We start from the raw sequence: 20030 nt of genomic DNA, 5'->3' as shown, positions 1-20030 counted from the left end.
AGGAGGTCTGGGGAGGATAAAGCTTGCACCTTAGAATAGGAGATGAGTTGCTTCACATACAGCAAATCTTAATATTGTTGTCATGCCCTTATCCTGCCCCCAATATAACCCTGCTGAGCTATCTGTCTAGTGACTTCTTGCAGCACTGTAACCCACAACGTGCCAACATGTGACATAAAGAAGAGGCTCCTGCCGTTTGTCTCAGCTGTACCACATTTCCATTTAAATTTCATGATCTCACCTAGTGACACTGGGCAAAGAGAGGAAGTGTCTGATCAGCTTCCATTTTGCCCTCCATTTCTTTGCATGACTCAACTAACTCCCTTCTTACCCTTCTTTCCAGATCATACAACTGAGTCTGTTGTTTGCCATCACATATAAAATAACCCCATCACACCTCTAAATATTTTCATTGCCCTACTCATTGTCTACCAGGAAATACCTTCCTGAAGGTAAGGTAAGCAAAACATAACACATATATCAACTCACCCTGTGGGTACCTTTTCAGTAGGGGCTAAATCATGCTTACCTCTCTCATGCCCAAACCAGATATGTCTATTTGGTTTGATGTCTTATAGCGATCTCAAGAGTCGGCAACCATAGCTAAATTTAAAACCAACAATATTCACATTCCTTTCAGGTCAACAACATCAGACCATCCAAAGAGAATTCCCTTGCCAGATCATCCACCCAGCAGCAGTAACAAATCCATCATATCCTCAACCAAGCAAGCCCCCTCCCCTCCACACATATAGATAGTTTACGGTATTCTCAGAGGCTCCACAAATCCAGATTCTACGGCCACGTCAAGACTCCAGTGATCTTTCAGATGGTGGTCTTCCAGGAGATCTCTTGAAAGAGCGTGCCCACACACACAAAAAAGCAGATCAAAAGATTGATCCGCTCTTTTGACAGAAAGCATCCACACAGCTCTGACTCTTTCAAAAGAACAGGCCAGGGACCAAAAAAATCCAGTGCCAGGAGGACTGGTCTTTTGAAAGAAGAGCCCACGGAACATCTACACAGGCTTTTTTTTTTTTATTTTTTTGAAAGAAGCTTTTGAACAGAAGCACTCTTTCTGCCATGGGAGTGGAGGGGGGCTTCCAGAAGAAGAGCCACATTCTTTTGATTTCAAATGGAAAGAGAGCATTTTGTGTGGATGTTCCGTGTGCTCTTTCAAAAAAGGGCCTGGTTTTCCGAAGAAACTTTCTAGCGTAGATGCGGCCTAGAAGACCAAAGGAAGGAGCAGGTGGTAATGTCCCCACTCAATCAAACTGAGGCAGCTCCAGTGCAAGCCCTTCATGTAATCACAACTACAGAATGTACATACTCTTTCAGCTGTGTAGGTTAAAACCAACACCTTGTACTCTAGCCAGACACTAGTTGGTAGCTAGTGCAGATTGTGGGGCTGTGGAGCAAACTGTTATCTGCCTGACACACAGCTAATAAGTAGGGAGTTGCATTCTAATTCAGTTCTCAAACGGTCTATACACAGTCTAAGGTAGAATGAATTGGAGTAACCTAATAGTGAGATAACAAAAGGTGTGGATAATTGTGGCAAGGCCAATACCCAAAGGAAAAGGCTCCACCCTTCGTGCCTACCACTGTTGAAAGAAAAGTGCTCTGGGACATGGCAACTGCCTAGAAGTCCAGGAGCAACCCAGTATGTGCAGCAATGATGAATGCAGCCAATGGACTCCCACCCGAAAGGTGACAATAAAATCCTTCTAACCCTGGTAATCCGGTCTCTTCCGCCCGTCAACTAAACTTCTTCTGGATACGGCTTCAGCCGGTTAGTCCTTTACTCTTAAGTAGTTATGCACTGCATTACACCAGTCTGGCTGGCAATGACTGAGGCATCTCATCTCTCCTAGGCAAATAAGGGAAATATATGCTGGACAAACTTACTATAAAGTGGGTGCAAAACTATATCCAGGGAGAAGTTATCAGCGTTCATAATCCATCTGAAAGAGCACATGGAGTGTGATTTTACAGGATCTCTCCTGGGGCCAGTTCTGTTCAATAATGATTGGGAAAATGACGCAGAGTACACTGACAAAGTCTGCAGATGATACCAACCTGAGAGTAGTTTAAAGCATTTTGAAGGACAGGATTAGAATTCAGACATGATTTTTAACAGACTGGACAAATGACCTGAAATAAATGGGGTTACAGTCAGTGAGGACAAACGCAAAGTTCTACACTTTGCACAAATACAAAATGGAAAATGACTGACAAGGAAGTAGTACTGCAGAAGAGAATCTGGGGGTTATAGTGGATCACAAACTAAACATAATTCAGCTATATAATACCATTGCAAAAAGAGCAAACATCAGTCTGAGAGGTAATAGCAAGTGTGTTGTAAGTCAGACGCAAAAATTCATTCTAATCTGCTCAACAGTGAGAGGGCTTCAACTAGAATAATGTGTCCAGTTCTGGGCATTACACTTTGGGATAAAAGCAAAGACTGCAGAAAGTGTAGAGGAAAGCAATAAAAATAATTTGAAATATAGAAAATATTATCTATGAGAAAATGATTGACAAAATTAGAATGTTTTAGTCTGGGGAAGAGAAGACTGAGGGAGCACATAACAGTCTCAGGGATCAAAAAGTTTGTTTTAAACAGGAGACTGATAAACTGTTCTGATTATCCACTGAGGAAAGGACAAGAAGTAATAGCTTTAAACTGCAGCAGGGGAGAGGTAGGTTAGCTATTAGGAAAAGCTTCCAGTCAGGATAGTTAAGCACTCAAGATTTTTAAGAATATAGACAAACACATGTCATCGGGGATGGTCTAGATCACGGGTGGGCAAACTGCATCTTATGCTCTTTTATTGTTAAAATGCAGCTTATGGAACTCCCACTTCTCTCCCCACAAAAATTTCAACCTACCAGATGGGGTGGGGAGAAGCTCACAACCCTTGTCTTGCAGCTGGGTGATGGGGTAGGAGCTGCCACCCATTGAGGAGAGGAGTTTCAGGACATCAGCCCTGTAGTGCACTACAGAAGTGGGGCTGAAGCTCTTAGTCCCATCAGGTGGCCTCCCACAAGAATGAAGCCCCAAGTCTAAGTAGGGTGTGCCCCAGCTCTTGAACTTCTGAGGACTGGCATATGCAGCTCAGAGGGTCTGCAAGTTTGGCCACTCCTGTTCTAGATAATACATAGTCCTGCATCATTACAGGGTTCTGGACAACATGACCTGTTGAGTCCATACCAGTCCTGCATAGTTATGATTCTATGAATATTATCTAGATTAGGTACTGCAAGCAATACAAATATTCTGCACATTATTAGAGCCTGTTTCTATGCTTACCAGCTTGCAAAATTTTTAAAAAAATCTTTTGTTCTTACTAAGAACATGACAGAACACTAAAACAGAACTTTAATTTCTAAAATCTAATTTACTTCCCCAAATGTGTGCTGATTATCATTAATGGCTCCTAAATTGGACAGTGAAAGTAGGTAAGGCAGTTTCAGTATGCTTTGCATCCCATTTCTAGTCAGTTTCACATCACAGTTTTTAGCACAACCTTGGGATCAGCAAAAGAACCTTGTTTGTTGGAACTAAAAAAAAAAGTTCATGTCCACATTGTTCTAACTGATCTCTGGTTTTATAAAAGTTTGTTTTTACAAAATCTAAATTTGGGGTTAAAATTCGACTCACTGGGTGCATCTACACTAGCCGGCTATTTCAAAATATCTGGCACAATGTCGAAGTAGCACGAGTCACGTCTACACACTCCATGCGCTATTTCAATGTTGAAATCGACATTAAGCGGCGAGACATCGAAATCGCTATTCCTATCCGAAGGTGGGAAAAGCACCCTACTTCGTCATTCAACGTCAAAGTAGGGTTTGTGTAGACAATCCGCGTCCCGCTACTTCAAAATAGCGGGGTCCTCCATGGCGGCTATCAGCTGAGGGGTTGAGACGCTCTTTCCAGCCCCTGCGGGGCTCTATGATCCCCACGTGCAGCAGTCCTTAAAGTACCACAAACCCAGATTTCCTGTGACAGGAGGCTGAGAACATGCAGGCAGCAGCACATGCACGTGCTAGCTCTACACGCCCTCCAGAGGCCCCGAACCACCACTCATGGCATCCAGCCAGCCCGCAGAGCACCCCCAGGTCTCCCCCCAAGGGGACCCTGGCACCCCTGGCAGCCAAACGGGGGGCCAAAAAGAGACAGGGCCCCTCCTGGTCAGAGGCCAAGCTCTGAGACCTGCTGGGGCTCGAGGGTGAGGAGGAGGTGCTCTATGTGATGGGAGCAAGCGGTGGAATGCAGGAACATTCACCCGACTGGCTGAGGGCCTGGCTACCCAGGGTCACCCTGCCTGCACTTCGGATCACGTCTGGAGCAAGGTGAAGGAGTTGCGGCAGGGTTATGACCAGGCCCGGGACTCAGCCAGCCGGTCTGGGGCCGCTCCTATTACAGGGAGCTCAGGGCCATCCTGGGCCCCCCGGACACCTCCTCCCCATCCGGCCACCCTTCACACCACAGCCAACGAGCCCCAGCAGGCCTCGGAGCCAGAGTTTGGCCCAGAGGCCAGTCCCGCACCCTAGGGACCGCCCGAAGACTCCCCTATCTCAGGATGGCAAAGGAGGGGTCCAGAAGCGGGGGGTGGGGGGCTCCTCATAGACTCCCCCCTCCTGGAGCACCAGCTGGGTGTCTGCCAACAGGGGTTCCCCCGACCATGCCAATGGATGGTCAGGTACGTACCCCACAGGGCACACACCCCTGGGCAATGAAGCGGGGGCCCCAGACACGACCAGGAGCCTCAGACACTCCCAGCAGACCCTGACCCGCAACTGCCCAGCCACAGCACAGTCCCAGCATGGCGGCATGGCCATCAGTGCCCGTCAGCACCCACACCCATGGACAGCTCTGTGCCCAAACCCCAGGGGCAGGGGGGGCCATGCAATGTGGACACTCAACAGGGACATCACACTCACTGACAGGGATGGAGACCCAGCACCCAAGTGGGGGTGGGGGGCCATGCAACAGGGACACCCAACAGGGACATCACACCCACCAATGGGGACAGAGACCCAGCACTCAAGAGGGAGCCGGGGGGACAGGCCATGGGCCAGGGCACAGTACTAACAGCCTTCCCCTCCCTCTCTCCCTCTCTGCAGCTGCACCATCCGAGGCCCCAGGCAGCCAGGCACCCTCTGTCATCCCCGACAGCCCGCCAGAGGTCAGCCACCGCCAGTGCCCGGGGACATCGCCAAGGCCAGCAGGATGGTCATGCCACCGCCGGACCCAGGGGATGGCCCCTATGCACCCCCAGCTCCTGGCGGCTCTCTGGCAGCAGATGAAGGTGGCCGAGAAGAGATTCTGGTTCGACCGGGAAGAGTCCACCTGGCGGTGGGCGGTGTGGGAGGATTTCATGGGGATGTTCCGGGAGGTAGCCAGGTCGATCTATGAGGCTGTCTCCCGGCTCCCGCCCCACATCCCCCATGCCACCCTCCCTGCCACTCCAGCCAATGGCACCCCTGCTACCCCACCTGCCTTGCCGCCTGCCGCCCCACCTACTGCGCTGCCTGCCTTGCTGCCTGGCACCCCACCTGCCATGCCACCTGCCAGCCCTCCCAGGACCGGAGCCCACTAGGGCTAAAGACCGGCTGGTGGAGGCATCCTGGCCGTGCTGGGACCGCAGACAAGTGGGGGGGTCATGACTTATACCCAGCTGGGGGTCATGCCCCTCTATACCCACCCCGACTGATGGGCTGACAGCCAAGCCATCTGCTGGGCCCCCATTTGTATATAGTTGTCCCCCTTGTGTATAGTTGTTCCCCTTGTATATAGTTGTCCTCCTTTGTATATAGGTTGCAGTTTTGGTTGTGCACATAACACAGTTACCAGTTTTCAATAATTCACAGTTTTATTGTCCAAAGAACCTGACACGTGAGCTTGTTGGGGGGATGGTGTGCAGGCGGTGGGGGCGATGTGTGGGCAGTGCGGGCGGTGTGGGGGGGGCCTCTGGGGAAGGCGCTCAGGAGTCTCCCTGATCAAAATGGGCCCACAGGGCCTCGCGAACCCGTACCCACTCATGGCAGGCTTGGTGACTGGGTGCGGTGGCCGGCTGAGGGAAGCCCATGCTGGAGTCGACTGCCCGCCCCTGGACAAAGACCTCCCCCTTGCTCTCGACAATGTTGTGGAGCATGCAGCACGCGCCCACAACCTGGGGGATGATCTGGAGGCCAATGTCCAGGCGGGCAAGGAGGCACCACCAGCGGCCCTTCAGACGGCCGAAGGTCCTCTCCGCCACCTGGTGGGCACGGTTCAGGTGGGCGTTGAACCACTCCCGGCTGGCATTGAGGTGGCTGGTGTACAGGTGCATGAGCCGGGACTGGAGGGGGTAGACCACATCTGCCACAAAGCAGAGGGGCACAGTGGTGTCCCCCAGAGGGATCTCCCTCTGGGGGATGTAGGTCCCCTCGTCCAGCCAGCGGCACAAGCCCGAGTTCCAGAAGATGCGGGCATCGTGTGTGTAGCTGGTCCAGCCCACGTAGACATCCTGGAAGTGGCCCTGGCTGTCCACCATGGCCTGCAGGACCACGGAGTGGTAGCCCCTGCGGTTGATGTATCTTCCCCCGCTGTGGTCCAGGGAGCGGATGGGGATGTGGGTCCCATCCAGGGCCCCGAAGCAATTCGGGAACCCCCGATGGCAAATCCGGTGACGGCTGTGTCCAGGTCCCCAAGTCGGATGACCTTCTGGAGCAGCATGGCATCGAGTGCACAGACCACCTGTGGGGAGGGAACACCAGCGCCCATGAGGGTGCGCAGGGTGCCCCAGGCCACTCCCCCTGAGGTCCCCCTCCTGGGTACCTCCCCAGGTACCCCCCTGCCCAGCCCCTCCCTCCCTGACATCCCTCCCTCCCCAGCACCCCTTCCTCCGTAGCCCCACACCCAGGCCCCCAGACCCAGACCCCCACCCCCGCCCAGTGGGTGCATGGCCAGGCCTCCTTACCTCCATGATGACGGCCTCGACTGTGGCCTTTCCTGCGCCAAACTGGTGTCCCACGGAGCGGTAGCTGCCTGGAGCAGCCAGTTCCAGACGGCTATTGCGACCCTCCTCTTGACGGGGAGGGTGCGCTGCATCCGGGTGTCCTGGTGCCTCAGTGCGGGGGTGAGCCACTGACAGAGCTCCAGGAAGGTCTGCCAGCGCATGTGGAAGTTCCGCAGCCACTGGTCGTCATCCCAGTCCCCCATGACCAGCTGCTCCCACCACTCGGAGCTGGTGGGGTAGCTCCAGAGGCAGCAGAGCACCCAGTGGGGGAGGAACAGGGGAGCCCAGTGGTCAGGGGCGTCACCGTCTGCCCCCTGGGAGGGCTCCTCTGCCAAGAGCTGCTGGGCGGCCTCCTGTGCAGCACCTAGCAGGGCGCTTACTCCCTGGGTGACTACGTGGAGGGCTTCCAGCTGCTGCTGCTGCTGCTGCTGCTGCTGCTGCTGGGAGTCCATAGCTGCTGTTTGTCGGTCTGCGAGAGTGTAGCTAGCGCTCTGCAGACCTCATGCAGTGCAGGCCGGGTGTGTCTGGGAGGGGCCCTTTAAAGGAGCTGCTTGCTGTTGACCCAGAAGGGCTAGTTCAGCCTGTGACCCCCGTCCGCAGGCTTTCCTGGCCCCTTATTTCGACGGGGAGCGCTTGTGTGTGGACGCTCCGCGTTTCTTTCCAAGGCGGCTCCTTTCAACGTCCCCCATCACTACTTCGACGTTGAACATCGACGGCACCAGCCCTGGAGGATGTGTAGACAATATGCGTCAAAGTAGCCTATTTCGGTGTCCTTATTTGAAAATAGACTACTTCGACATAGTGTGCTAGTGTAGATGTAGCCACTATACACTATATTATCCAAAAATTGGTGCTAAATCCTGCTGTCCTTACACAGTCAACATTTCCGTTGAAGTCAATGGAAATATCTCAGTAAGACTAGAGAACAGAGTTGATATACAGTGCATTTAGAATATAGCATATGTGCAGCTTTAGTGGAAATCTTACTTTAGAGAAGTGAAAAAACCAACAGGCTGAAGAAATTTTTAACAAATATTGATGTACATAACAGTTAATTTATAGACATCAATTGAAATTATTGCTTTTCTGAGAACAAAATCTAGCTTTTACTATTTTTGTTCATTCTTTTGAGGTTTGATGCAAAATAATTCCTATGGGTGGATGTACAGTCTATGCTTCAGTAAAGTTAGTCATTTCTGTGATACATTGGAAACTATGTTGCATACAATGCTGTAAAACCTTCCCTTCCTCTGAACTGCTTATTGCAGTTACTTCTAATCCTCCTTCATTCTCTTGGTGAACGTTTCATTGCCCTCTAGCTGAAGAATTTGTAAGCTGTACACAGCCTCTCAGCAACTTGCAAATACCTGCTCAGTCAGGGGCTCAGTCTACTCTCACTGTTACCAGCTTTTCGGTTTCCAGGTGCTGGAGAACTAGCAATATTTTGTGTCCCTGCTTCCTTTCCAACAGGTCTCTCCCCTGTTCATTATCTCTCCACTTCACTCCCGTGCTTGGTTCCTATATGCAAGCCTTGGCGTAGTTATGTCCATGGCCCTTCGTTCCACAGTCTATACACACTCCAGCATGGTCAAATACAATACATCAAAAGTGTCGTATTTCAAGCCTGATTATCCAGCACTCCCTGCTATCCAGGAAAAGATCTGCTGAATTAATAATTGGAGGATTCTTTGTGACCATTCACGTTTATTCCCTGTAGGCCTTGCTGGTATCCCACCTAACCCACCTTCCCGGTCACAGCTGGGTAAGCAAGATTTTACAGTAATGACATTTAAAAGCATATTCAGACATTATCCCAAGGTTATTTGCCTCTTTCCCCTCTGTTCATGGACATTTATTCAGATTCTCTGTCCCCCTGGAAGGGGCCAGTAACCCCCTTCTTTGGTTTCTTCTGGAATTCCCTTTTCCCTGCTCACTAAGGCTGCATCTACACTTCAGTCTCCTTTTGAAAGGGGAGTGCAAATGAGGCAAATCAGAAACGCAAATGAAGTGCCAATTTACATATCTCACACTTCATTTGCATAATCACATTTTCAAAGGAGAACCTTTCAGGAAAAAAAGCAGCGATGTAGATGGGGTTCTTTCAAAATAAAACCATTTTCGAAAGCATTCTTCTTCCTAATTTTTTTCAAGAAGGGTGCTTTCAAAAACAGGGTTTTATTTCAAAAGAACCCCATCTACACTGCTGTTCTTCTTTCAGAAGACTCTCTTTTGAAAATGTGATTATGCAAATGAAGTGCAAGATATGTAAATCGGTGCTTCATTTGCATATCTGATTAGCCTCATTTGCATTCCCCTTTCGAAAGGGGACTGTAGTGTAGATGTAGCTTTAGGCTACAGCCACACAGCAAAGTTATTTTGAGATAACATCTGCTATTTTGAAATAACTTTGCAAACATCTACACTACGCACATGCTATTTTGAAATAAATTTGAAATAGCAGGTGCGTTATTTTGAATGACATAAACCTCAATGCAGAAGGAATAGCACCTATTTTAAAACAGCTATTTCAAAATAGGCGCTGTTAAGGCACGGAATAGCACTATTTCAAAATAAGCCCTAATGGTGTCTAATGGCACTATTTCTAAATAGGCAATATGTGTCCGGATGTGCTATTTTGAAAGGCATTCTTGTGCGTAGCTGTGTTATTTCAAAATAAGCTGTTTTGGAATAGCTATTCTGGAATGGCTTATTTCAAAATAACGCTGCTGTGTAGACACAGCCTTAGGCCCCAGTCCTCTTACTATTATAGAAATAAATCCAGTAAAACCAATGGCAATGCTTAAACAAATAAAGGATCAGACCCTAAATTGCCAGCCTCAAGCTATTCCCATTCCTTTCTGGCTTAGTTACACTCACTAGCTTCTAGCCGACCCTTCCACTTCAAACAAAACTTGCACCACAGACCCTGCATCAGAATTTTGCTTTCATCCACTAATTAGTCAAAGTGTTTGTTTCTTCTGCCTCCATATTTTAGGATTTAAAAAAAATGCAAATATCTTGACTCATCGGTGAGCAGAGAAAATTCCAAATTCAGTTATATCCAGGAAAGTCTGGACTATTGCCAGTGAAATCAGAGTCAAATTATACAGTCCTTAATTGAATAACACTTCCACTGAAGTCCATTAAGAATGACAAAATTTTGCTCCAATGTGTCATTATGGATTTACACCAGTGTTACCAAAATGGCCCAGGCTGCTTAACAAACAGGTAGTCTTGAGATTAAAATGATTTAACTCACTTCAGTTAAAATGAGATGAACACAGTAATACTTACCTGGCCCTAAATATCCCAGGACCTGCTCATCGGAAAGATGCACTTTACCATTCGGCGATAGTGGAGGCGGTAGCTGCACTCTCTGTGGGCCCCTCAGCCTTGGAACTTGCTCTTATCCTAATTCCCATCTCAAATTGCCTCCTCCCCATCTTTTTTAAAAGAAAGATACGTTTTCAAATCATACTGCAAAGGCTCATTTCTTTTCCCTCAGCTGCCAGGTTCTGGGAGAACTCTGGTGGGAGATTGTAAGGATCTTAAAGCATGTTTGCAACTGCTAGGTTATAACGTAGGCTTGTTATCAATCGAAGAAGGTGTTACCAGATTATAACTTTTCACAATGTGTCCAGGAGCTACTCAAGCAACGGAAGGGTGCTGCTGAGTATGGAGTGAGTGCATGAATCAAAATAAACTCAAAAGATTGGCAAGAGCAGCAGGACTGATGCCACTCTAGCGACCGTGACGAGAAGTCCCATCTCTGTGATTTGTGAAATTTAAATTCTGGACTTGAACATGCACCTATACCTGCTTCAGAAATCCCTGGGTGCCACATGTGCATGTCTGAGGCTACTGCTACACTACCATTCTCCCATCGGAGGAGCCCTGGTAATGAGGCAATTTGAAGCAGGCTAATGAGGCGCTAAAGTGCATATTCAGCACTTCATTAGCACAATGGCAGCCGCGTGAACAGACTTCAAATTGCAGATTGACAGTGAAGATGGGGGCAGCTTTGAAATAAGCGCCCCACTTCAACATTCCCTTACGCCCCCTGAACTAGATCGGAGTAAGGGAATATGCCCCAGTGGTCTTTAAATGGATGTTGCTAGAATTAGGAAGCATCTTTAAACATGCTAACAACAAACCAAATGTGGACCATGTTACATACCTTGGTCATAACCCAGAAGCCATTGTGGTAAGGAAAACTAGACAGCCCCCCGCTCCCTGCTCTAAAGAATTCAAGGATTTCAGTCCAAGTGCATACACACTTTCAAACATAATTAAACACCATATCAATTCAAAGTGAAATGTTTATTAAAATAAACCAAAAGCAAGCCTCCAGCACCTCAGCAAGCTACTACAGTATGTGTTTGTTATTATATCCATTCTGCTAAACTGATGTATATGCATAATGGCTCCTTGTTTCCAAACTGCTGTAATAACACATACCTCATCTTATTCTACCCATGTGAAAATAAACCAAGCTGCTCATTGATTCATACATTTGGTCAATTATGTCCTACTTCTAATATGAGTTTCACATACCAGATTATGTTTTTCTGAGCCCACAACACAGACAGATCTCCATTTTTTTTTTTGCAGGGGTGGGGTGTGAATTTTCATGGAAAATCAAAAGAAACAAAAACCAAGCACGCATGTCCCACTGCTAAAGAATATTTCATCTAAAGAATACATGAAAGACCAACACTGAAACAGTTTTTGATGCTGCACCTGATGTACTTCTGTGGAATGTACACTTTTTCAGATGGTTCAGTTGAACATCATGGGTGAAGTAATAGTACAGGTAGATAACTGTGCAGACTGTATTGAGTTTACATTTGACTGCAGCTATACTTTTTAAAAATATCTTGAAATATTTATTGGGTGCATGGTAGTTATATTTATAGATCATTACACATGTAGGCAAAATTAATCTCTCTTGTCCAGAAACAAAATAGAAAAAAAGAAACAAGGAAAAAATTCTGCCTTTGATTGTTTTCCTAATATTCTGTACTTGGTTACAATCTTCTGCATGCACAGATGTGCTGCAAAGCGATGTGTGGAGAAATGCACTGGTGGTGAGGCTCTGGGTTCAGTGTGGTGCTTCGACTGCATGTGAGAATATGACTTGGTATTGGTGATGGTGTAAGTGGAAGGAATTGGAAAGGTGCTGACGCAAGGAGGAGGTGAGGTGTGTGGCTAGGTGCTCAGGGAGGAGGCTACAGTTTCACATACCTCTCCATTATTTCTCACCCAGCTGTGTACTTCAATGAAGGACCCAATGTATAAAATCGGGGCTTGAGTGAAGGTACTTGGCTGAGCTCAGTCCAGATAAGATGAGTAGATTGGAGGAAACGACTGACAGAAGCAAGTAGAACTGGCAGGAGCCATATCAACCACCCTGACTCAGTGGGTGTGACCACCATTAGTACAAGGCTATTTTGTAACACAGACCTTGTTAGAGTCTCAGCAGCTCCAGCAGGTCCTAACTATGGCTCAAAATACTGGGCTGGATCCTCAGATGTGACAAGTAAACACTGGGCACCACAGACTGGGAAATGCCAGGAGACAGTCATTTTTGTGCATCCAATCCTGATGCCGATTCCCCACCACTTTCATTCTCCTTATAGTTCAGAACAGCCTCACAGCTTGTAACCAGATTCATATTCAGATGCAGATTTTGCTAGCCAAAAAAGCCTCTTGCAAGAAGCAGCATTGGTGTTCAGTGATCTCCACTGGTCTTTGTAGTTTCCAGGGGAAAGTAAGGTGTTGACTTTAACCTGTAAACCCTAAGTGATTTGAGACCTGCCTCCCAAAGAGACTTCTTCCTTGCTTGAGTGATACTGCTGTAGTTGCAATCAGCAAAGGCACTAAGTCTGAAGTCCCCCACTCCACATATTTTTGGTCTACTGGCAAGGTGTTCTCTACAAGGTGTCTTTCAGTCTGGAATTAGGGTCTGCTGAATCATTCTATGCATTTGTTACTCCCACCCAGATCAATGGGTGTGTATCTGTTGTTCACATGCCACTGAGAGTATAATTGGAGCCCCAATTTATGAACCATCCAAACACCTAATATACGCTACTTTATCTCCTGGGCATTTGGAGTGGGTAGATTGGAAGGCGGGGGAGAATCATCTGAGATATCCAAACGTCGTCCTGATTGTAACTCAAGTGGCGACTACAAAGGAAGGACAGTCTGCTGGTGATGCTACGGAACAGTGTCCAAGGGACGTGGCTGCAGAAGTTTTTGACTCCAACCATGAACTTGCTTTACAGCATTGGACAAATGACTGTGAATCTCTCTGTGCCTCAGCTCCACATCTGTGAAACAGAGATCGTATTTTCCTCCCTTGTAGAAGTGTTGTGAGAATAAATTCATAAATGACTGTGACAGACTTAGATATTATGGTGATGGGGCTCTACCAGTAAATAAACTAAAACATTTTAGAAGCAGAGGGGGAGGAGAATTTAATTATTATATCACTTTTATCTGCTTTAATACCTGTAAAAATGCTCAGAGCAAATAGTGAGCACTTGAAATAAATCATTATGATTACAAAGGAATGGAATAAGCATAAAGCAAGAAAATCGGAAAAGCTAAGACATAAAATGAGTTACACCTAGTAAAGGAGCTACAAAGCAAGATGAAGCTATTATTTAAATGAATTAGAAGCAAAAGAAAGATGTAGAAAAGCGTAGGTTCTATATTTAGCAAGGAATGAGGGCTAATAACTGGATTAATAACTATTTTGCTTCAGTCCTCACCACAGAAGTTAATTACCATTAACAGCGAGGAGGAAGGGAACACAAGCCAAAATAGAGAAAAGAGGGTAAGAATATTTAGATAAGGTAGAGATATTCATGTCAGCAGGGCCTGATGAAATTCAGCCTGGGAATCTAAGGAATTAGCTGAAACCATCTGAAAACCATTAGCAAGTACCTTTGGGAAGTCATGGAGGATGGGTGAAGTTCCAGAGGATTAGACAAGAGCAAACATAGTATTTATCTTTAAAGTGGGGGAACAAACAGGACTAACTTCAGACTAACTTCGATATCTGGAAGGGTACTGGAACAATCAGTGAGCAATGAATTTGTAAGCATTTGAAAGATAACAGGATTATAAGGCATAGCCATCATGGATTTGTCAAAAGCAAATCATGCAAACTAACTTAATATCTTTCTTTGGATATGTCTAGCCCGGAAGATCAACCCGCTCAGAGTCAATCTTCCGGGCTTTGATTTCACCGGTCTGGTAGGGACACATGAAATCTACCTCACAGTCAACCCCTGTACTCCTGGCAAGATGCGAGGAGTAAGGGAGGTCAATGAGAGAAGCTCTCCCATTGACCTTCTTCAGTAAGTATGGTCAATAAGCCAAGCGCAGATACATCAATTCTAGCTATGCAATTGCTGTAGCTAGAATTGCTTATCTGCAGCCAACTTACTTTACCTAGTGTAGACATAGCCTTTGACAGGGTTCTTGGCCCACAGGGTAGGGGGAGGCAGCAGACATGACATATTTTTATTTTAGCAAGGCATTTGACACAGTTCAACAGGACATTCTCATAAGCAAACTAGCGAAATGTGGTCTGCATCAAATTACTATAAGGTGGTGCAAAGCTAGCTGAAAGACTGTGCTCACTGAGTATATACCAGTGGTTCACCATCTAACTGGGAGGGTATATCTAGTGGAGTCCCACAGGGCCAATATCAAATCCAGTACTAGTCAATGTTTTAATTAATGAGTGAATAAGGGAGTAAGGAGTATGTTTACAAAAGTTGCCCTTATTTTCAAACTGGTAGAGCTGAAAGCACTTGGAGGACAGATTAGAATTCAAAATGACATGACAAATTAGAAAATTAATCTGAAATAAGCAAGATTAAATTTAATGAAGTACTGTGTACTTAGGAAAAATGATATGCTTTGCTACAAATAGGGAATAAATAATGAGGTTCTAATACAAGTGAAAAGGCTCTGGGGGTTATAGTGGATCACAAATTGAATATGAGTCACTAATGTGATACAGTTGTGGAAAAGGCTGATATTCTGGGGTGTATTAACATGAGTGTTGTACGCAATATACAGGAGGTTATAGTCTCAGCTCTGTTTGGCACTGGTGAGGCCTTAGCTACAGTCCTGTGTACATTTCTGGGTACCACACTAGGAAAGATGTGGATAAGCTGGAAAGAGTCCAGGGGAGAGCCATAAAAATGATAAAAGGTTTAAAAAACCAGACCTCTGAGGAAAGGTTAAGACTAAACACACCCAGCTTTTTTGAAAAAAAGACGACTAAGTATGGACCTAATAACGATCTTTAAATACATTAAGAGCTGTTATAATGAGGACAGTGATTAGTCTTCCTCCCTGTCCACTGAATACAGAACGCATAATTGGCCTAAAATGGAGCAAGGAAGACATAGGTTAGATATTAGGAAAAACTTGGTAACTCAAAAGATAGTTAAGTTCTAGAACACGTTTCCAAGGAAGCTTATGGAAACACCAGTACTGAAAGTATTTAAGAACAGGTCAGACAAACACGATGTATGGTCTAAGCTTACTTGGTCCTATCTGAGCAAAGGGGACCAGACTAGTTCCCATGAGATTTCTTCCAGCCCCACATTTCTGTGATTCTCTGAAAATAAAAGATATCTTGTAGTGCCATGGAGCCTGATTCTGCATTCCTTGTACATTCAAAATGTCCACTAAGTATACAATATAATTTACAATTTGGCATAATAAGACTATAAAGAACTCTGGAAAAAGAGAAAAAGCAAGATTAACTAGTTAAGGTCTGATCCTAGCATCTTTACTCCAGCAAGATTCCAACTGACGGCAGAGAATTTTGCTGGACTCAAGACCCAGCCACACATGAGGTAATGCTAGATAAAGCCACAAACAAAATGGAGATGAAAAACAAATTAAGTCTCTGAAAAGGAGATGAATGAGGGTTAAAACGAAGTTAATTTAAATCCACAGAGCTGCTACAAGGGGGCTGGAGTTACAAAATGCAAGACTCACTACAGGCCTGTAGGGACAGCACTGCAACGTCAGAAATGAAAAATGGTGCCACCTGAAACATACAGACACAATACTGTGACAAAAGGGGAAAAAACACAGCAGTAACACCATTCAAGAGCACACATGCATGCACGCACAAACTGTGTTAAAAGAAAGCATAATCATCAGGAGATGCAACCCATTAGCAGCAAAGATTTTGAGGTAAGACTAAAGCTCTGGGTGCAGATCAGCTGGCAGAGGTGGTCAGAGCTCCATAACGGAAATCTGACACAGATGAAGCTATGGTAATTTACACCAGCTGGGAATCTATCCCCTTGTTTTGCCTCTTTATTGCATCCCTCTGGACCTTTTCTGGGAGAAAGGCTGTCTGAAAACAGGTTATCCTGGATAAAGCAGTGGCTGGGCTAAATAGTAAGTCAAGAGAGTTAAATCATAGACATTACAGAAGCTGAACTCAGTTGCTGGAGGTTAATAAGAGGTGTGTGTGTGTGTGTGTGTGTGTGTGTGTGTGTGTGTGTGTGTGTGTGTGTGTGTGTGTGTGTGTGTGTGTGTGTGTGTGTGTGTGTGTGAGAGAGAGAGAGAGAGAGAGAGAGAGAGAGAGAGAGAGAGAGAGAGAGAGAGAGAGAAAACAATTTCTGTTTGAGGCCACAAAAACCTGGAGGTTTGTTACATTTTCACTACAGCTATGAATCTAGGTTAGCGGACAAAAGAAGAAATCTCCATTCCCCGGACCACGGGTTTATTAAATGAGAGCTAAACCATTAAAACTGTTGGACACCTCCTGGAAAAAAAAATCCCCACGAAGTTGATGCATCGTTCTGTTGCATCTGTGTCAAGCTTTCGGTAAACAAGCAGCAGCATGAATGAAATCTGCCCAGCAAGACTGCATCTGAGCCCCAACCACGCAGCCTCTGGCCAAACCGCTGCATATGAAATAAAGTTTTATTTCGTTTTCTCGGCTTCCCTTACGCGGGTGCCATTGCCTGGGGAAAACGGCAGCTTTGAAGTGTTTGGTGGCTGAAACCCCAACCCTTTTGAGAAGCCCCTAACACCCCCCCACCCCCCACACACACACACCCCCACTCTCTCTCTCTCTCTCGGAAGTTCATGACGGCTCTCCCGGTAAAAAACGTCCAAAGATGCCCGCAAGAGGCTCTGCCCACCCGCAGCCGCCTCTCCATTGTGCGGGCGGCACGCTGCGGCCGAGACGCGCACATCCAGCGCCGTAGCGCTGAGCCCCCGCGAGAGCAGCGCGGGGCGGGCTGGCAGCTCCCCCTCCCCGCCCCCCCCAGCACCGTGCTGCAGAAGAACCTGTGCCTCTGCCACCCACACCCCCTCTCCCGCCGGCCCTGGAGGACTCACGCCCGCCGCAGATACTTGCAGCGCGGTACTCCGTACCGACTGGGGGGGCTGGTACGTCGTGCAGAATGGGGGTGGGGCTGGTACGCCGTACCGATGGAGGGGGAGCTGAGAGCCCGGAATTGGGGCGCAGCAAAAGGCTTTCTCGCCCCAGCGCACCGTCTGCTCCAGTCCCCCTCCAACTCCGGATTCAAGGTCGAACCGGCCGGACCCCGCGTGTGCCTGAGGAGAGGATCGGCCGCAACGGAGGGGGAACCACCTCCAGCCCCGCCTGCAGCAGGAGGACGGGGCAGCAGCCGGCGGCACCAGGGCCAGCTGCCACCCCGCGAGGGCGCAGCCGGCTCCGGGGTGGGGGCGGGGGCGCTGAGCCCCGCAGGGCTGCAGGTGGGGCTGGGCACAGACCGGGCCGCACTCCGCGCCCCTGTACGCGCCTGGCGGGGTGGAGCGGGGCGATTCTCAGCCCTGTCCTGAGCCAGCCCCGGGGGAGGCCGAGCAGCTGCAGCCCCCCGGGAGCACCGCGCCAGGCCGGGGCCACAGGCTGGGGCTGGGGGCGCGCCAGGACGCCCGAGGTGACAGGCGGCACTTCACCCTGCAGGGCCAGCGCGCGCCACGCCTGGACGGGGCACCGCGACGAGCGGGGGAGGGGGGGAGCGCCCCGCCGCGCTGGCCCGCCTCGGGGTCACGGGCTAGAGCCCCTTCGCCTCGCGGGCGGGCGGGCCCCCGGGGAAGGCTGCGGAGCACAGCCCGCCCCAAGCCCAGCTCGCCGAGCCGCACGCGGGGCGGAGAGGAGCAGGTCCCCCTCCCCCGCCGGGCGGGCACAAGGGGCGGCCCCCTCCCCTCCCCTCCCCACCGGTGGGCACCGGGGGAGGCCGCACACCCCAAGGGTCCGCCCGGGCAGGAGGAGCCGCCCCCCAGCGGGGGACACCGGCAGGGGACCCCCCCGAGGAGAGCCCCGGGCCGGCCGCGCACTCACCGCTGGCGTTCTTGCCGCAGACGAGGTGCTGGTAGGGCTGCAGCAAACCCCACAGCTCCGCGTCGCTGTTGACCGTCTGCTCCAGAGACTCCACCGTGAACTTGGGCGCCTCGGCGCCGCCGCTGCCTTCCTTGTCCTTCTCCGCGGCGGAGCCCGAGCCCGAGCCCCGAGGCGGGGGCGGGGGCGGGGGATGGGGCCCCGCGGCGCTGCCCCCCGCCAGCACCCGGCCGTAGATGTCTCGGAAGAGGGTCTCCAGGCAGGCGGTGAGGTAGATGGCGGCGTGCTCGTGGATCCGCACGGCCACGCGGCTGTCCACCATCCAGCGGTAGAACTTGCCCACCGAGAAGGTGAGCCCGCAGCGGGCCGACTTGCCCCGGCTGAAGCGGTCCCCGCCGCTGCTGCTCATGTTGTAGAGGGAGAGGGCGCCCAGGGCGGCCGCCGTGCAGCTGGCGGCCAGCGGCCAGTCCAGCACGATCTCCATGGCGCTCTGGATCTCGTACTTGGTGCATTTGGCGAAGCGCAGGCTCAGCCGCTGAGCCTCCCGGGCGAGCCTCACCAGCGCCCGGCTGACCAAGGCGGAGAGCTTGGCCAGGGCATCTCGGGCCGGGCTGCCGGAGGCGGCCGCCGGCCCGCGGGGCTCCCGGGGCCGCGGCAGGAGCAGCGCCTCCACCTCCTCCGGACTCCAGGGGACCTCCTCAAGGTCAGGCAGCAGCCGGGAGCACTGCTGCCCCGAGCAGTCCAGCACCTCGGAGTCTTCCACCAGGACCGTGTTGACAGTGTCAAAGCTGTTGTGCCTACTGTGCATGGAGCCCGTTAGACGCGGCCAGCCGTTTCCTCCATAGGGGTACGCCGGGTGGGAATCCGAGCAGCACAGGGACAAGCTGGAGGACCGGACGGAGTCCGCCGCGCCACCATAACCAGAATCCAGGGTTAAATCTTCCAGCGTCCTCACCACGGTCTTACCGCGCCTTGCCATAGTTGCACTGCATGCTGCACCCGCGGGGGACCGGAGGGGGAACGGGAAGCCGAGCCGGAGCCCACCCGCTACCTGGCGGTGCCTGCCACAGCCCCTGGCCCGGGCACACGCCGCCTCGCCTCGGCTTGGCAGCCGCACTCCCGGCCGAGCGGCGGAAGGACGCCGGAAGAATCCAAGTGTTTCAATGGTCCCGTCTCAGCGCCGCTGCCAGCCCAGCCCGCCGCTCCCCGCACTGCACTGGCGGCGGCAGGCGAGCCTATAGCGCAAACCCAGCCAGCCAGGCGAGGAAGGGAGTGCGGGGGAGGGGTTGGGGGAGGCGGTGCTATGTAAAACAGCTCGGGCACGAGCCAATAGCCTGTGCAATATGCTAATTTTAGCTCCACCTTTTTTCCTTTTCTTCCCCCTCCGCCCCCTTCCCCCCCACCCCGCGGCAGGAAGTGGGGGAGTCACTCTGTGGAATTCATGGGGAATCAAGACCCTAAGACCCAAGGCAGCCCTCATAGCGCTGGGCCTGTTACCAAGGGGTGGGGGGAGGGGTGTCTTTTTTTAGTCTGTCTCTCGGGTGATTTGTTTTTGCTGAACTTTGCTGTTGCAAAAGAACTCACAGGGTACGTGTAGATTCTCCAAAACAGAGGAGAGAAAGCTCCAGGAAGGGGCACTGGTTTGTGTGGTTAAGAATAGC

The 20030-nt window shown here is 49.9% G+C and overlaps 1 protein-coding gene across 1 annotated transcript in view; it reads right to left on the bottom strand.

Moving 5' to 3' along the window:
• Window positions 1-19607, bottom strand: part of ABTB3 (ankyrin repeat and BTB domain containing 3) — a 287791-nt gene extending 268184 nt beyond the window's left edge. The window contains exon 1 of the mRNA XM_075008047.1: window positions 18373-19607. Coding sequence (XP_074864148.1) covers window positions 18373-19348 — 976 coding nt within the window. The 5' untranslated portion in view covers window positions 19349-19607. The remainder of the gene's footprint in view (window positions 1-18372) is intronic.
• Window positions 19608-20030: the final 423 nt, after the last annotated feature.

This window comes from Carettochelys insculpta, chromosome 1, assembly GCF_033958435.1.
Source record: "Carettochelys insculpta isolate YL-2023 chromosome 1, ASM3395843v1, whole genome shotgun sequence".
NCBI classification, from domain to species: Eukaryota; Metazoa; Chordata; order Testudines; family Carettochelyidae; genus Carettochelys; species Carettochelys insculpta.
This window is presented reverse-complemented; position numbering and strand designations above follow the sequence as displayed.